At 41.6% G+C, this 16,125-nt stretch overlaps 1 protein-coding gene across 1 annotated transcript in view; it reads left to right on the forward strand.

The window, feature by feature from the left end:
- Positions 1–16,125, forward strand: part of LOC309702571 (uncharacterized protein) — a 546,755-nt gene that overhangs the window by 178,156 nt on the left and 352,474 nt on the right. The window contains exons 16-17 of the mRNA XM_082527164.1: positions 886–1,062; positions 3,212–3,388. Coding sequence (XP_082383290.1) covers positions 886–1,062; positions 3,212–3,388 — 354 coding nt within the window. The remainder of the gene's footprint in view (positions 1–885; positions 1,063–3,211; positions 3,389–16,125) is intronic.

Here is a 16,125-nt window from a genome sequence, read left to right on the forward strand (position 1 = left end):
TTCATTTGGAAGTCCTGTAGCTGAGTTTGGGAGAGACTAACAGCCTCTTGAAGATGTAAGAAGATCACATGGTGCTTTTTATTATTGTGTTGGTTTGTTTCCTGTCTCTTGGATGGAGCCCAGCTGTGCGTGGCCCCTGGGCCTGTGGTCAGAGTGTGTGCTGGATAATCCGGCCCAGGATGAGGCCAAACTGACATAGGATGAAATGTCTGTCACATAATTGAGCTTAGTGTAGTTTCATTTCTGCACAATTTAAAAACAACCAGAACTTTGTTCTGTCTTTTCTATGTTATACTGTAGACTTTCTTTGATACTGTGTCCAAAAGGAGCAGCTTTTACTTTGAAGGGGTGGCGTCTCTGTTTCCTCTTCAGGTTGGATGATGGAAGCAAATGAGTGTGTGATGTTCTTTCAGTGTTGCACTTTGTAGACGCTCCCTGAGCACTGGTGTCACAGCCAGCTGCACATAGAGACCAGTGTTGTTAGTCCAGGTCAGAAGATGACTTGTTGGAATGAAAATGAGCTTGTAGTTTGTCTGCTTTAATAATGTGACTGGAAAAAGGTGTTGGACTTCAAATATGTCCATTTCTTTCACACTTCACCTTTAAAAGTGAAGCCTTGTGGTTCCTGGAAGGAAAAACACGACTTTTTCAAGTCTTTGTCCTGTTTTTATGATAAATGTACGACTTTAATGTGAAACATTCAGAGTTTTTTCTCTTGTTGTGTTTGTTTGAAGCTGCTTCCTGTTGGCTTCAGCTGTTTGGAGTTTCCATTTTCTAAACTTCTACATTCTGAACCTTCTTCAGCTCTGAACAGATGATGAAACACTGACTGATTTCAAGTTCACACTTTGTCTAATAAACTTACATCTTTCATTCTTTATACAGATTGGAGAGCTGTGGTTTGTCAGAGATCAGCTGTGATTATCTGGCAGCAGCACTGAAGTCCAACCCCTCCCATCTGAGACAGCTGGACCTGAGCTACAACAACAAGCTGCAGGATTCAGGAGTGAAGCATCTGTGTGGTTTCCTGGAGAGTCCAGGATGTGGACTTGAAACTCTGAGGTCAGTCAGCATATTTTCGTTGTGCTGAGATGAATATGATGTGAAAGTTGTGCTGACACTAAACTGCAGACATCAGGCTGATATTATACTGATCCACACTGAGGATCTTCATGGTAAAGTCTGTTTTCTTCTTCTCTGGTTTAGTCCATTGACTGCAGCAGAACAATGTTCACATTTCAAAGAGTGAGACTCAACGTATGGCCCGCGGCCCACACGCGGCCTGCCCACCTTTCCTGATTCAGAGAGAGGGGACCCTGATTAACTGTGTAGTGTTCTTCCTCACAGTATCAGACACAACAATGAATAATCCACAGCTGACTATCTTTAGCAGGTCAAAGGTCACGGCACACAGCAGACAGTGGGAAATATTATAATTATGATCATTTATCAGCACATATCCATATGTATAAAAACAAAGCTGACACTGTGAGACTTGATCAGAGGTGTGATCATCACAGCAGAGGCCTTTGTGTCAAAGTCACTGAGGATCAAACAAAAACACATGAAGCAGATTTTCCTGTTCTGGCTCTTTATAGCAGATAACCTTCAAAATATTCTGCAGTACATCAAAAACTGAAGCAAACCATGAATCAACATGTGAACATGAGCTGATGCTGCTGAAGGGAAGCAAAGTTACAGAGGTTTGATTACAGACACAGCTGAGAGTTTGTAATCTGTCATCATTTTAAAAGGTTTAAATTTCTTCAGTATGGAACAGCAGAAATGAGGCTTTGTTTTGGGAGGCCGACAGCAGTGAACACAACAGCAGACTGGTGCGTAATAAGCAGTGAATAATGCAGGAAACAGATTTTTGAAGGTAAACTGTTCTTGAAGTACACTGAGAGAGAGAGAGCTGTGCAGGAAGTAAACGTCAAAGTCAGAGAGAATTCATGACGATGTTCATCAAACGTAAAGCGTAGTTTGGATCTTCTTCTGCTGCTGGTTCAGTCAGTTTTGGTTGGAGACAGATGAAACCTGCAGCTTCAGGATCTGTGAGCTGTCCACTTTCAACCCCGACGGCGTGTCCGTGTACGTGCCGTCGAGTGAACGATCCACGCTCTGTGTTTCCATCTTTGTGTGTTTAGCTGCTCTCATTTACTGTTTTATCTGTTTGCTTGTTGTTGAAATACTTTTGGGAGCTTTAACCTGAGATTCTGGCAAAATACATTTATATTAAAAATCGATTCAGGATTGAATGAATCAACATCGCTTTATTCAAATTAAAACCATTTAAATAGGAAAATCCATTTTTTTACACCCACCTCTAATGCTGGGTAATGTCAGCTGGTCCATGTGCAGCTGGCTGTGAGGCTCAGGGAGCGTCTACAAAGTGCAACACTGAAAGAACATCATCCATAAATATTGAGTAAGAACTGGACTCTCATACAGCGAGACTCAAATGCCTTTAAACATCAGCTTATCCTGCTGATCCAAGTCCAACACTGAGTTTGTAAAAACATGTTTGTCAATCATTTTGTTTGGTTTCTGAGGAAAATGATTCAATAAATTGCTGCTAATACACAACATTTCATCATATTTCCTCATAACCCTCTTTTGTCTGACCATTTGATCCCATTTGAATTTGCAATAAAGGATCCACAGAGTTTGGTGACAATAATGACAGTAGATGTTTGTGTGAAAGTGCTGGAAGCAAATGAGTGTGTGATGTTCTTTCAGTGTTGCACTTTGTAGACGCTCCCTGAGCACTGGTCTCACAGCCAGCTGCACATAGAGACCAGTGTTGTTAGTCCAGGTCAGAAGATGACTTGTTGGAATGAAAATGAGCTTGTAGTTTGTCTGCTTTAATAATGTGACTGGAAAAAGGCGTTGGACTTCAAATATGTCCATTTCTTTCACACTTCACCTTTAAAAGTGAAGCCTTGTGGTTCCTGGAAGGAAAAACACGACTTTTTCAAGTCTTTGTCCTGTTTTTATGATAAATGTACGACTTTAATGTGAAACATTCAGAGTTTTTTCTCTTGTTGTGTTTGTTTGAAGCTGCTTCCTGTTGGCTTCAGCTGTTTGGAGTTTCCATTTTCTAAACTTCTACATTCTGAACCTTCTTCAGCTCTGAACAGATGATGAAACACTGAATGATTTCAAGCTCACACTTTGTCTAATAAACTTACATCTTTCATTCTTTATACAGATTGAGTCGCTGTGGTTTGTCAGAGATCAGCTGTGATTATCTGGCAGCAGCACTGAAGTCCAACCCCTCCCATCTGAGAGAGCTGGACCTGAGCTTCAACTACAAGCTGCAGGATTCAGGAGTGAAGCATCTGTGTGGTTTCCTGGAGAGTCCAGGATGTGGACTTGAAACTCTGAGGTCAGTCAGCATGTTTTAGTTGTGCTGAGATGAATATGATGTGAAAGTTGTGCTGACACTAAACTGCAGACATCAGGCTGATATTATACTGATCCACACTGAGGATCTTCATGGTAAAGTCTGTTTTCTTCTTCTCTGGTTTAGTCCATTGACTGCAGCAGAACAATGTTCACATTTCAAACCTTCAAAGAAGAAGAAAAATCCTCCACTGGATAATTCACTGTGAAACTCTCAAACTCTTCATTCCACCTTAAAGTCTGTCTGACACTGAAATCCAAAGCAAAATGTGCGTTTGCTTTACAGACAGCAGTCCAACACAAACATACACACATCATCCAAAACACAGTCCAACATCCAAATCTCCTCCACTGCCAGCATGAATGATGGGAAAGAGAAGGAGGAACACTCTGACATTCAGGGTTAGAATGAGTTTCATGAAGCAGACTGTGAAGATCAAAGCTGCATTAGAAAGCTTACATGAATGAATGAGTGGACAGAAGTGGACAGAGATCATCTGAAGCACTTCAAAGGCTTTAAATCAGCACATTTCTCTTTATTCTTTATCAACTCTGTTAGTTTCTCTCAGTTTTCTGTGGAATGAAGCTAACAGCAGGCTAATAAGATGCTGACCAATAGGTTTCTATTAAAGGTTGTAATTTGTATATGAAAAAGTGCTTTGGCTCAGCAGGGATCAGCTTACAGGTAGAATACAGCTGCTGGATGGGATTAACATGTCATAGCTATCTACCAAACTGCTAACTGGGGGATTTCAGGCCATCTATGGATCATTTTTGCTAACTGTTTATTCAGCTTAGGCTCACAGGGCTGCAGCCTGTGCCCTAGCTGTCATAGGGCAAGAGGCGTGGTCCACCTGCACAGGTGAGCAGTCCATCACAGGGCCAACAGAGAGAGACAGAGAAGCACTCTCTCACATCCACACCTACAGCCAATTTAGAAGCACCAATGAACCTAAGCAGCATTTCATTGGACTGTGGGAGAACATCCAACCTCCACAGAAAGGCCAACAAGCTTCAACCTACAACCTTCTTGCTTTAAGGCACTAGTGCGAACCACTTTTCCCCATTTCAGCCCAAATCCTGCATCTTCCTGTTTCTGACTCCAGGCCAGCTCCACTAACACTTTCTCATCAGACACTGCCACCTAGTGGAGGAAGTCTTAGTTCCATTTGAAGCTTCAGATTACAGTTAGTTCCTTTACAAAGAGGTGGAAGTGGTGGGGCCACAGCACCATCATCACTGAGTGCCATAGGACACTTAACCTTTGTTTCCATATGCTGGGAACTTCCTGTTGTTCCAAGGAGGACTGGAAAATGTGTCAAAATCTCCCAGTCAGTTCCTCACAGCACACTTCAATCATTTCCCTCCCACAGCATCAGGACCAGGGCTTTTTCTCTCTTTGCTCCCACTAAGAGATTTCCACACAAACACCTCATCAGTGGGACTCTCAGAGCTACCAGCCCTTTGCTACAATCACAAAGCTCTTCATTGAAATCAATGATATCAAAGCTGGAATCAAATGAGTCCAAGTCTTCTGCTGATTCAGCATCACATTCATCTTTGCTCCTTGTTCTGCATCCCCACCATGGACTTCATTCCTTTCCAAGCCAGCCTTGGGTGTCCTTTATTCAGCTCATCCTCTGCTTTACTTTTACACCTGATTTTAGCTGCTTTATCTCTCTTTCAACAAGTTTCTGTGCCTCAATCTTTTTCTTCTCTCCCTCATAACAAGACAGCTTCTTCTGCCTGAGAACATGTTGGAGTGATTTACTAATCCAGGGCTGCTTATTGGGGAAAATACTTCCTGTTTCCAAAGTAATCCCCATTTTTCCCAGAAAGAAATGTAAGTAGAAATCGATGATCTAAGTGAGAACATGAGCCTTTAAAAAGTCCCAGTGGGTGCAGTCAAAGCAGTCCCTCAGTCCCAGTATAGAGTCTTTGGTCCAGACTGGAACAACTGTGTGCCCAGTTTGAGCTCTCTTCAGTGCTGTGACCTGACAGACCCAGAAGGGCCATCACATCACATTTAGAAGCTCCTCTAATGGAGCCACAACACATGTCCAACACTTAGTCTGTCTTGTTGGACCAACTGGAAGAAATTCAAGGACTTAGTCACAGAACAGAGATTCAAATCTCCAAAATCCAACTGGCTGCATCAGGACATATAGTCTGAAACTCTGCACAGTTTCCTGTTTGAAGCTGCTTCCTGTTGGCTTCAGCTGTTTGGAGTTTCCATTTTCTAAACTTCTACATTCTGAACCTTCTTCAGCTCTGAACAGATGATGAAACACTGAATGATTTCAAGCTCACACTTTGTCTGATAAACTTACATCTTTCATTCTTTATACAGATTGATGGGCTGTGATTTGTCAGAGATCAGCTGTGATTATCTGGCAGCAGCACTGAAGTCCAACCCCTCCCATCTGAGAGAGCTGGAGCTGTGGGGAAACAACCTGAAGGATCCAGATGTGAAGCATCTGTCTGATCTTCAGCAGAGTCCAGACTACAGACTGGAGACTCTGGTGTAAGTAGAGTGATGGAGTGAGTGGGTGGTGCTGTCAGCAGTATTGTACTAAACACAGTCAGTATGAAACAAAGATCCAGTGTTTCCTGTAAAGCTGCAGCTTCTCACTGAAGCTGTGAGAGGAGAATGGTGACAGGCTTCAGGATTGGACACAAACACTTCCTGTTTCTGACCTTTATGGTCACCATAGTAACAGCTGACACGCTCTGATCAAACACTGTCAACAGCCAATCAGCTCTCTGAACAAAGCAGCACGCAGACCAATGACTGCATTCATTTCCAAGTTTAAAGCAGTGAAGAACACAGTCTGTAGGTGAGGAAGAATTTAGTGAGAGCAGATGTTTGGATGGAATTCCTCCAGTTAACAGCTGGAACCGTCCATCTGGATTTTTGGGCTTGTTGTTGGGGTTCCTACAGAGCTCAGAGTGGACACACCAAGGTTCTTCTAATGAATGAAAGTCCAAACTCAAACTAGGAGGGAAAAACATTTTCAGCAACTTCAATAAAAATCCAAAGATTAGAAAAAGTGAAGCAACAATGAGTCCTAGTACAGTCCCAGCACTGAAGTCCCTGCTGCTCTTTATACTGGATGTGCTGCATCACTGACTGACAGCTGATGAAGAGTCTCTGGAAACACTCGTTTATCTCCTCTGCTCTTCCTTCTTCTCTCTGCAGGTGGAGCTGATGATGGTAAACAGGACGGTGTGTGTGCTGAGAGAGGAGGAGCTGTGTCCTGATGATCCAGAGAGGTTGAAGCAGCAGCAGCTTGTGTGTAGAGACGCTCTGACTGGGCCATGTTACTGGGAGGTGGAGAGGAGAGCTTCATCCAGCAGTGACTGACAGAGGAATGAGAAGAAGTGCAGATGACTGTCAGTGCTGCAGAGTGAACTGCTCTGAGAACAGCTCCACTGTCAGACACAATGTAGAGTCCAGCATCATCCCTGTGTGTCCCTCTGGATCTGACAGAGGATCATCAGTGTATCTGGACTGCTCTGCTGCTGCTCTGTCCTTCTACAGTCTCTGCACAGTCTCTGTCTGACTCTGGCTTCAGACCCTCCTGGATCAAACTCACCTGGAAAGACTTTCAAACATCACTCAATAGATTTGAATACAGAATATATTTGATATATACTGTAGATGTACTGTAGAGTTGCAGTTTGTCACTTGTAAATACAGTCTGTGAGCAGCTGTGAGCTGAAAGATCTTTCTAGAAACACGAAATGTTTTCACTCTTCTGTTGCTTTTTCATATATTTCCACAACATTAATATTGATCCCACCTGTCTCACCTGTTTCATGCTTTTATACATAATAACAGGACACGTGTGATCTGAGCGCTGCTGTGGTTGCTGTGCTGCACGTCTTCATTTAGATAACAGAGACATCTAGTGGTTCAGAGGGAGAACTGCAGGAGGTGGAGCTGTGTTTTAGCATGGAAAACTTTTTATCTTTTAGGTGCAGATACAAATATGACAAGTATCAGTGTGAGATACAAAAGGTCACATCAGTCAGCAGAGGGAACAGTGATCACACAGCAATGTAAGAATAGAAACATAACAGTGAATCTGGACATGTATACAGATGGAAGCAACCAAACAGGATGTAACACTACATTAAAGCCACAAATGGGAAGAAAACAAAGCCAAAGGAAAATATATTTGATCTCAGGAATCCAAATCAGATGCTTTAGAGCAGGGGTCGGCAACCCTGGGCACGCGTGTCACAGCTGGCACGTGAAGGGTTAACTGATGGCACGACCATAGCTGGACTGGCCATCGGGCATACTGATGGTGATTTTTTTTTTTTTTTTCAGATATGAGCCATGTTAGGCAAACAGTTTAGTCACAGCCTGCAGTCTCAGGACATCATTACATCCACTGTTCCATCAGTTCATGCAGAGCTTGGGAAGAAGGCGTTCTCCTTTTCTGCTCCGTCTTCATGAAAAACATAACCGAAGGATTTAAGGCTCTCCGTTGATTTCACTTACAGACTTCAAAAGACGTACAAATGTTTTTGTGAAACCATCTCTGGGAACTTGTTCTCGTTTTTAATGTGACTGAGTACATTACACAAACTTTTCTTTTATTGTTGTAATTTTAATATGTTTGTCTGGAACAGGTCTCTCTTGTAAATGAGACATTGAGTCTCAGTGAGCCGACCTGTATAAATAAAGCTTCAATTACAAAGTCCTTTGTTTAAAAGTTCCTTCAGCTGCCAGTGGGACGTGCTGTGGCACTATCGGTTTCTGAGCCTTTATATTGTTAGTTAGAAACTACAAATATAATGGCTCACTGTATTTCAGAATCAGAGAAACTTTATTAATCCAGGAGGGAAACTGAGTTGTTATAGCAGCAAATATACAAGAAACAACAAGCACTCATATAAAGTGAGTGTAGAAACAGTTATGATAGATAAATATTCAGATAAATAATATCAATATATAATATAAATAATCTATAATCCAGTTTTGAGTTCTCTCCCCAGACGCCTTAACGCCCACTCACATCCTGGGCCATCTGACCTCAGGAAATCACATGATAGGGTGGGGCCAGGTTTCACAATGAGCTCACCCGAAACCCTGGCTGATTAGGACCCCCACCCGCTTTCACACCTTGGCTCATGTGATTACGTAGAGGATCATCAGGGGGTCCTTTGTCCCTCTTTGGGGGGAAACTCCCACTGGGTTTAAATCTGGGACTCCCCACCAACTGACCCTTAGAACTGAAGAAGCTTCTCAGATGAGAGGTGAAACGTCTTCAAGCAACTCAAAGAAGTCCAGACGCTTTTCTTTGCAAGCTCCTTAGTCTACAATGACCTGGATGACTGAGAACCGTCACAGACAACTCAGTCCTGTATTTTAGGTTATTCTGAATAAATCGTTCATGCCCTCTCTTTGGAAAGAAGCTGTTGTGGTTCCTGGTCCTAAATCTAGTCGTCCAAAAGTTCTAAACGACTTCAGGCCTGCTGCCCTCACCTCAGTCTTTGAAAAAATCATCAGAAATGTGATTATGGAAGACACTGAACTTGAGCTTGATTCAATGCAGATTGCACATAAGCCCAATAGAGGAGTGGAGGACGCGCTTTTGATTCTACTTCACCTGATTGTCAAACACGTAGAGAGTAAAGGACTTCAGTTCATCGATTTCTCTGCTGCTTTCAATAACACAGCCCCAGATTTGAATCAAAAGACTTTTAGAACAGTTTGAAATCCGGACAAACCTGATCAAGTGCAGTCATATAAATATCTTGTTGACAAATGCTATTATTTTTCTGTAAAGAAAATTGACCTAAAAGTAAAGTAACCTTGATATGTCAGGATGTAGATGCCCCACCCAAAAACGTCATCCAGCCCTGAAACATCGGTACTGCTCAAAGCAGCATTGCTGTCCACACGTCCATCAGTGTTTCTTTGGACTTCATGGTGTTGCTGCTCCCAGTATTCTCTGAGACAACCTCTGAGGCCGTCACAGAGCAGCTGTATTTGTACTGACATTACATTACACACAGGTGCACTCTATTTAGTCATTAGCACTCATCAGGCAATGTCTATGGGCAACTGACTGCACTCAGACCAAAGGGGGCTGAATAATAATGGACATAACAATTCTCTTCACTCTGCTGACAAGAGATTCAAGCCCCACTATGAGCACCTTCTAAAGAGCACCATTGAAAGTATCCTCACCAACTGCATCACTGTGTGGTATGACTCCTGCACTGGGTCCTGCAGGAAAAATATGACAACGGGTAGTGAGAGCAGTGGAGAGGATTGCAGGGTCCTCTCTTGCCTCCCTCCCCAGGATATCTACTGCGCCTGCCTCATTCGAAAGGTCCTCTTCATTACAGGTGACTCCACTCATCTCTTCAACAGCGTCTTCAGTTTGCTGCCATCAGGAAGGATACTGAAGAGACCTTTTGACCTTTACATTTTTGTTAATATCTTTAAAACAGAAGCAGCACAAACGACAATTTTAGCAGCACAAACCAGCACAAACGTAGCACAGTTGATTGACACCAGTTTTGTTTGATTTAATTAATGTGGGGGGGCTGGTTGACCTCTGGGGACCTCTAGAAATTTTCTTGAATATCTTTAAAATGATAGCAGCACAAACAAAAATTTTTACAGCACAAACGTAGCATAAACGTTTGATACCACTTTTGTTGGATTTGAAGAAGGTGGGGGGTCGCGGGAAAAACCAGCAAAAGAACTCGAGCAGCCGGGCTACGTAAAAGGTGTAGGGGGGCGTGTTTGCGGTCACGTCCAGCGGGTGTGTGGGCGGGAGCGTTACACAGTCGCTCCACCTCAAGTCACTACTGCGCAGACTCTGGCTCCAAATTTGCAAGATGGCAGCCTCCACAAGCGGGATATTTTGGCTTCATTTTTGCACAATGGGAGGAGGCGGTGTGGCGTCGTCCATCTTTTCTATAGTCAATGATTTACTCCAATAATAACCCCGTCACGGCGAAACATGAAGCACAATCTAACTGGAGAACCGGGGACCCTCTCCCCCGACGTGTTTTTCTCCCTAATTCAAAGCTTTCTTTTAATGACATCGTTAACATTTCTCAACAAAAACACATGAACGTGTCACTGATAATTCAACAATAAAATCGCTTCATGTTGTGGCCATCACACAGTGTTTTCCAAATTGATTCACGATCTGAAAGTGCGCAGATTTAACGTACATAAACCTTGGTTGGCTTTATTATTTTATTTCACACGTAAAACACATTTATAGTTTTATCCACCATTCCTGTTAGTTTTGGCGGCGCTCGGTTCCAACCAATCAGACTGTCCTGAATTCGTATTTGAGGTGAGAGACAAACAACTGGAGGTCCATTGTGCGTCAAAACAATGATTTTATTAAAGCACATATATGTGGGAAGCCGAGCACGATCACTCAAACAGCACCGATCTTCCCAGAACAATAAATGGGGTGTCATATATATAACATAGTTGATGACGAACATTATGCGTCAAAGCAGATAAATAACATGCATCAATTCCAGTAATTCCATATTCTAAAAAAGAACAGTTCCTTCCTCTGTTCCTCCGCCACCGCCAGATGCTTCCTGTTATTTCACTTACTGCACTTCAGAACAGAACATGAGCATGCCGTTTACAAGCAAAACAAGTCTTTATACTGTGCATGTGTGCAGGCAGACTATGTGTCTTGACCTCAGTGCATGACCTCACTCGACAAACAAAGACATTTTAGAAGTATACTTCCTGACTCTGTTTGAGTCATCTGTTACCAGGCAAACTCCAATGCAGCAGGCTGCTGAACACACACAGGCCTTTATTCTATTCCTATATAATATGTGGTGAATTGTAAGCATGTATGCAATCCTGTCGTGGCTCCAGGTCACCTTAACTTCCTGTTGATCGGCCAGACGTCGCGCTGACCGAAGCTTCAGACCATTAATTAACTTGAGCGAGCTTCAACTCTTTAATTAGAACAAAAATGCAATATGTGTATAACATGATTACAGTTGCACCTGCAATGAAAGATTGTTATGTAATTATGCTCACACCTGAAATACAGACTTTAATGTAACATCAACAGTTTCAATAAATGCTCTGACAAAATGATAATGATAAATGATAAGTGATGCAACAGTAATAATAATGGTTATGAATAGTAACAGTAAAATAATATTCTCATCTCGACAAGACCAATTTAGGCTAACGGCGCACTAATCCCATAACTGCATACCCATAATCCTCAACCGCCGTTGCTATGGAAATGAAGACAATCAGCAGCTTGACGCTACCCGTTATTCCTGTATTTGTTCTAAAATAATAACCAGCGATAATTATCATCATAATACGAAAATAAACTGGCCCAGTGTTTAATGGTGTCATTACAAATTGGTCATTTTATTTTTTTTTAATTATCATTTATTTATTTTCTATTTTTTTTTACAAATTGCAATATTTATCTGCAGCGCGCCTTTGTCAACAGATTTTAAGCAAGGCGATTGGATGGCTTTTACTGCAATGCATCTTGGGAGTCGTAGTAAATGTATGTTTCAACTCACGGTCCTGCTGCCAAGTGGTTTCTCGACACGAGGCAGATCCTAGCTAAGTAAGTTGTGATAAACTGTTGGTAATTTGCATGTTCACTGAAAATATTAATCAGCTGATATCAAACTTGAAATGTTTTCACAGAGCAGTCTGTGTACCAAGAGAACTACTTCTGCAAAAGTTTATTTAATGTTTCCTTTTGTAATGTATTCTCCTGTGTAAGTCACTTGCTTGGCCACCCAGCTACCGTTAGTACTGCTCTATTTTAGCAATACATCTTTTCTGTAATTAATTCAGTATTTTTAACCCTATTCTCGCAATTTACTCAATATTTACGACTGTAATCTCTTAATTGATTTTTTTTTCTAAATATGGTGTAATACTGCCTATTATTATATTATTTATTTCTTTGGTCACAAATTATTTTTGTAATCGTTTCACCAAAACAGACCTGAAATAATTCCTACATGTTCCATTTTCATTTGCAGAAATGACAAAGCCAAAAACCAAACCATGCCCTTCCTGTCAGGCTGCAAACACCTGCAACAGGAAGACATGCAGTGGATGCCTGGGCAGCCTGAACGTAAAGGAGGGATTGGAAAAAACCCAGAACAGTTTAAAAACAGCAACTGGGCTGCCTCTGTTAAAAACAACAGAAATGCGAGCAGGGTGGTTAATTCAGCCCAGTTGTCAGTAAGTTTAAAAGTTCTGATCTAATAAGTGGTTGGTCTGCTAGACGATTCTTTATTAATCACAGTTGTCAATGTTTTCTTGTATATCATGAAGTAAGAAACTAACAAGACATGTATATACGCATAAAATATTAATTTATAAAAGAGCATAAATAAAAAAGTTATTCACATCAGAATAACATCATCACACTAAAGACATCAAACTAGAAAAAACTTCAACTATTTTAATTTAAGCTACTTCTGATTTTTAATTTAATCGACTATTAACTGAGAGACAAAACATTTCAAGATGGATTTGATCATACATTTACAGGTTTGGTCGCCATAAATACTTTTTAACTATCGACAACAATAAAACAACAAAGATGTGAAACTTAAAGGTTTGTTATACATCCGTTTGCTTACATGAAAGACTGGCTGCATGTTTTTCTTTGTTGTTCTTGCAGGTTTCAAAACTACACGCCCTGGGCTACCAGCCAATTCTGTTTCTTGGACAGTTTGACCGTAAGGGCCGTATAGTAGGGGACGTGATCACTCACATCGAACCAGCGGAAGGTGCTGCACGTGACATCCTCATGAAGATGAGGAAGCTTTATGAACACCTTCTGAGAAGTAAGATATGCTTTGTCCATTATCTGTAACCAGGTGTCCTTATCAGGTAGCCTATCCTAGCTGTCTTTGGGTGATACTCATGGTACACCCTAGATAAGTAGGCAGTTCACCACGAGGTACATAGAGACAAACAAGATGGTGAAGACGAGGATAGTTCAGAGTCACCAGCTATTCATTCCAACTCTACTCTATTCTGTTCTATTCATTTCAACTCTACTCTATTCTGTTCTATTCTATTCTATTATTTAGCCAAGGTTCAGACCAGTAACCTTCTTGCTGTGAGGTGACAGCTGCCCTACATGTCCTGTGGCTAACATGAAAATAGTGTTATATCTGCCTTATTACCTCCCCATGTGGTGTTCACATCACCAAAGCTAGCCATCGTGAACCTCTGCTGTTACCTGACTTAACAATTTTGTATATATGTGTGTGTGTGTATTATGGTCTTTCACACTCATGTTTATACAAATGTAATTGTACAAATCTTCTCGAACACCACACCTGATAATTCTCTTTGAGACTTTCTAGTATAACAAGTACATATGTAAACATGTTACCAATATGAACACAAAGATTCTTATACACTTATATACTTCTTAAGAGGTCACCTGATTACCTCCCTGAGGTCGTTAGCATCACCACTGTACAAAACTCTTAAGTCACAGTACTAGGTTGAAGTGTCAAATGTTGTGCACTACAAATTGAGGAAAGTAGTGTCATCAGAGGATAAAAGTCATTAGCTCTCTGGATTTATAGTCACACTCATTAATTTATTAATGTACAATGTAGAAAAGCACTACAGATGTCACACTACCCCCGAGGGCACTTGTACTGAATGATTTGGGTCAGTGAGGGTGTGAGATGACTTACTTGATGCCAATATTTACAAGTTGTAACTTTAGTAAAAACCTAACTGAAAACATGCAAATCACTACTTATTATGTGTTTATGTGTAATGTACATTTTCAACCCCTTTTAATGAATATTTAGTATTTAAAATTTTGCAGAATTACAAGTTTCACCTCCTGCTAAAAGTTCTCCACCAGCAGCTGGACCATCCTCTGCTGACAGTGTGGATGCTGGACCAGTCCCAGACCCAGAGGCTCTAAACCAGGAATTTATTCTTCATTTAGAGCCTGAACCAACATCTTCCTCTGTCAGCCTCCTGCATCCTCCTCTTCATCTCTGCTTCCTCCTGCATCCCCCTCTTCATCTCTGCTTCCTCCTACATCCTCCTCTTCATCTCTGCTTCCTCCTACATCCTCCTCTCTGTCTCTCCTTCCTCCTGCATCCTCTTTGTCTGTTCTTCCTCCTGCATCCTCCTCTTCATCTCTGCTTCCTCCTGCATCCTCCTCTTCATCTCTGCTTCCTCCTACATCCTCCTCTTCATCTCTGCTTCCTCCTACATCCTCCTCTCTGTCTCTCCTTTCTCCTGCATCCTCTTTGTCTGTTCTTCCTCCTGCATCCTCCTCTTCATCTCTGCTTCCTCCTACATCCTCCTCTTCATCTCTGCTTCCTCCTACATCCTCCTCTCTGTCTCTCCTTCCTCCTGCATCCTCTTTGTCTGTTCTTCCTCCTGCATCCTCCTCTTCATCTCTGCTTGCTACTGCATCCTCCTCTTCATCTCGGCTTCCTCCTGCATCCTCCTCTTCATCTCTGCTTCCTCCTGCATCCTCCTCTTCATCTCTGCTTCCCGATCTTGCTTGCCCGATCTCGTCTGATCTCGGAAGCTAAGCAGGGTCGGGCCTGGTCAGTACTTGGATGGGAGACTGCCTGGGAATAACAGGTGCTGTAAGCTTTTGCACTTCCACACACAAACTGCAGAGGGCGCCGCTGCTCCTGCTTGTGCTTAGAGGCATGAGAAGTTAACATTTATTATTATTATTTTTTCTATATTTTTAACATGAGAATATCAGTTTTCCATCTTGTGTTCCAGAGTAATCGGACAAAAGACAAACGTAGAACAAGGAAAAAAGAGGCAAAGTGTCTCACCTATAAAACAAAATTACTGTTTTCTGAATAGTCTCACACAGATAAACATTTGCAGGGAATACCTTTTCCTTCAAAACAAACGTCACAGACTGTGTTTTTCTTTACTGGTTGTATTTGAGTAGAAACTCAGATTAAAATGGCATCAGTGCTCATAAAATGATTTAACTGTAAAAGTAGGTGTAGTGGATCACTTTGCATAGATCTAGATAAAAGTGCTGTAAGCAAAGACTACAGTGGTCATTGAGCAGCTGTTCCTATAATGTGAATCTGGGATAAAGGCACAGATTATTTGTTTGCCTTTGTTTCCTGGTTCTTTCTTTCTTATCCAAATGGAAAAAGCGAGCATAAAAGTACTGTTTACAAGCAGCTTATCTATCTCATTGTGCCCACTATCATAAAATCTTGGTTGACTGAGCACTGAGCCATCTACCACTCGAAATTGAACCTGTGTGGGACAACAACAAAGTCCAGTATACTAAGTTTCAGTAATGTGCAGTTTTTTCTGTGGAAGATGTAAATCTAAATAGATGTCCTATTGTATGCATAATATACCACTGAACTTTATAAAACAACTTCTAAAAGCAAATTTCGATTTATTTTAGATTTTCTCAAATCCAAACAGCGCTAAAAGCATGCACACAGTCAAATATTTTTCATACGAGGTGCTGAAGGTTCTGCAATGTTCTGTCAGTGCGCCCCAGGGCAGCTGTGGCTACAATGTAGCTTGCCATTACCAGTGTGTGAATGTGTGTGTGAATGTGTGAATGACTGAATGTAGTGTAAAGCTCTTTGGGGTCCTTGGGGACTAAGTAAAGCGCTGCACAAATACAGGCCATTTACTGTGCGTGTGTTTATGCTCAAGTGTATGAATAAATT

Source organism: Aulonocara stuartgranti (genome assembly GCF_965226115.1).
Source record: "Aulonocara stuartgranti genome assembly, chromosome: 3".
NCBI lineage: Eukaryota > Metazoa > Chordata > Actinopteri > Cichliformes > Cichlidae > Aulonocara > Aulonocara stuartgranti.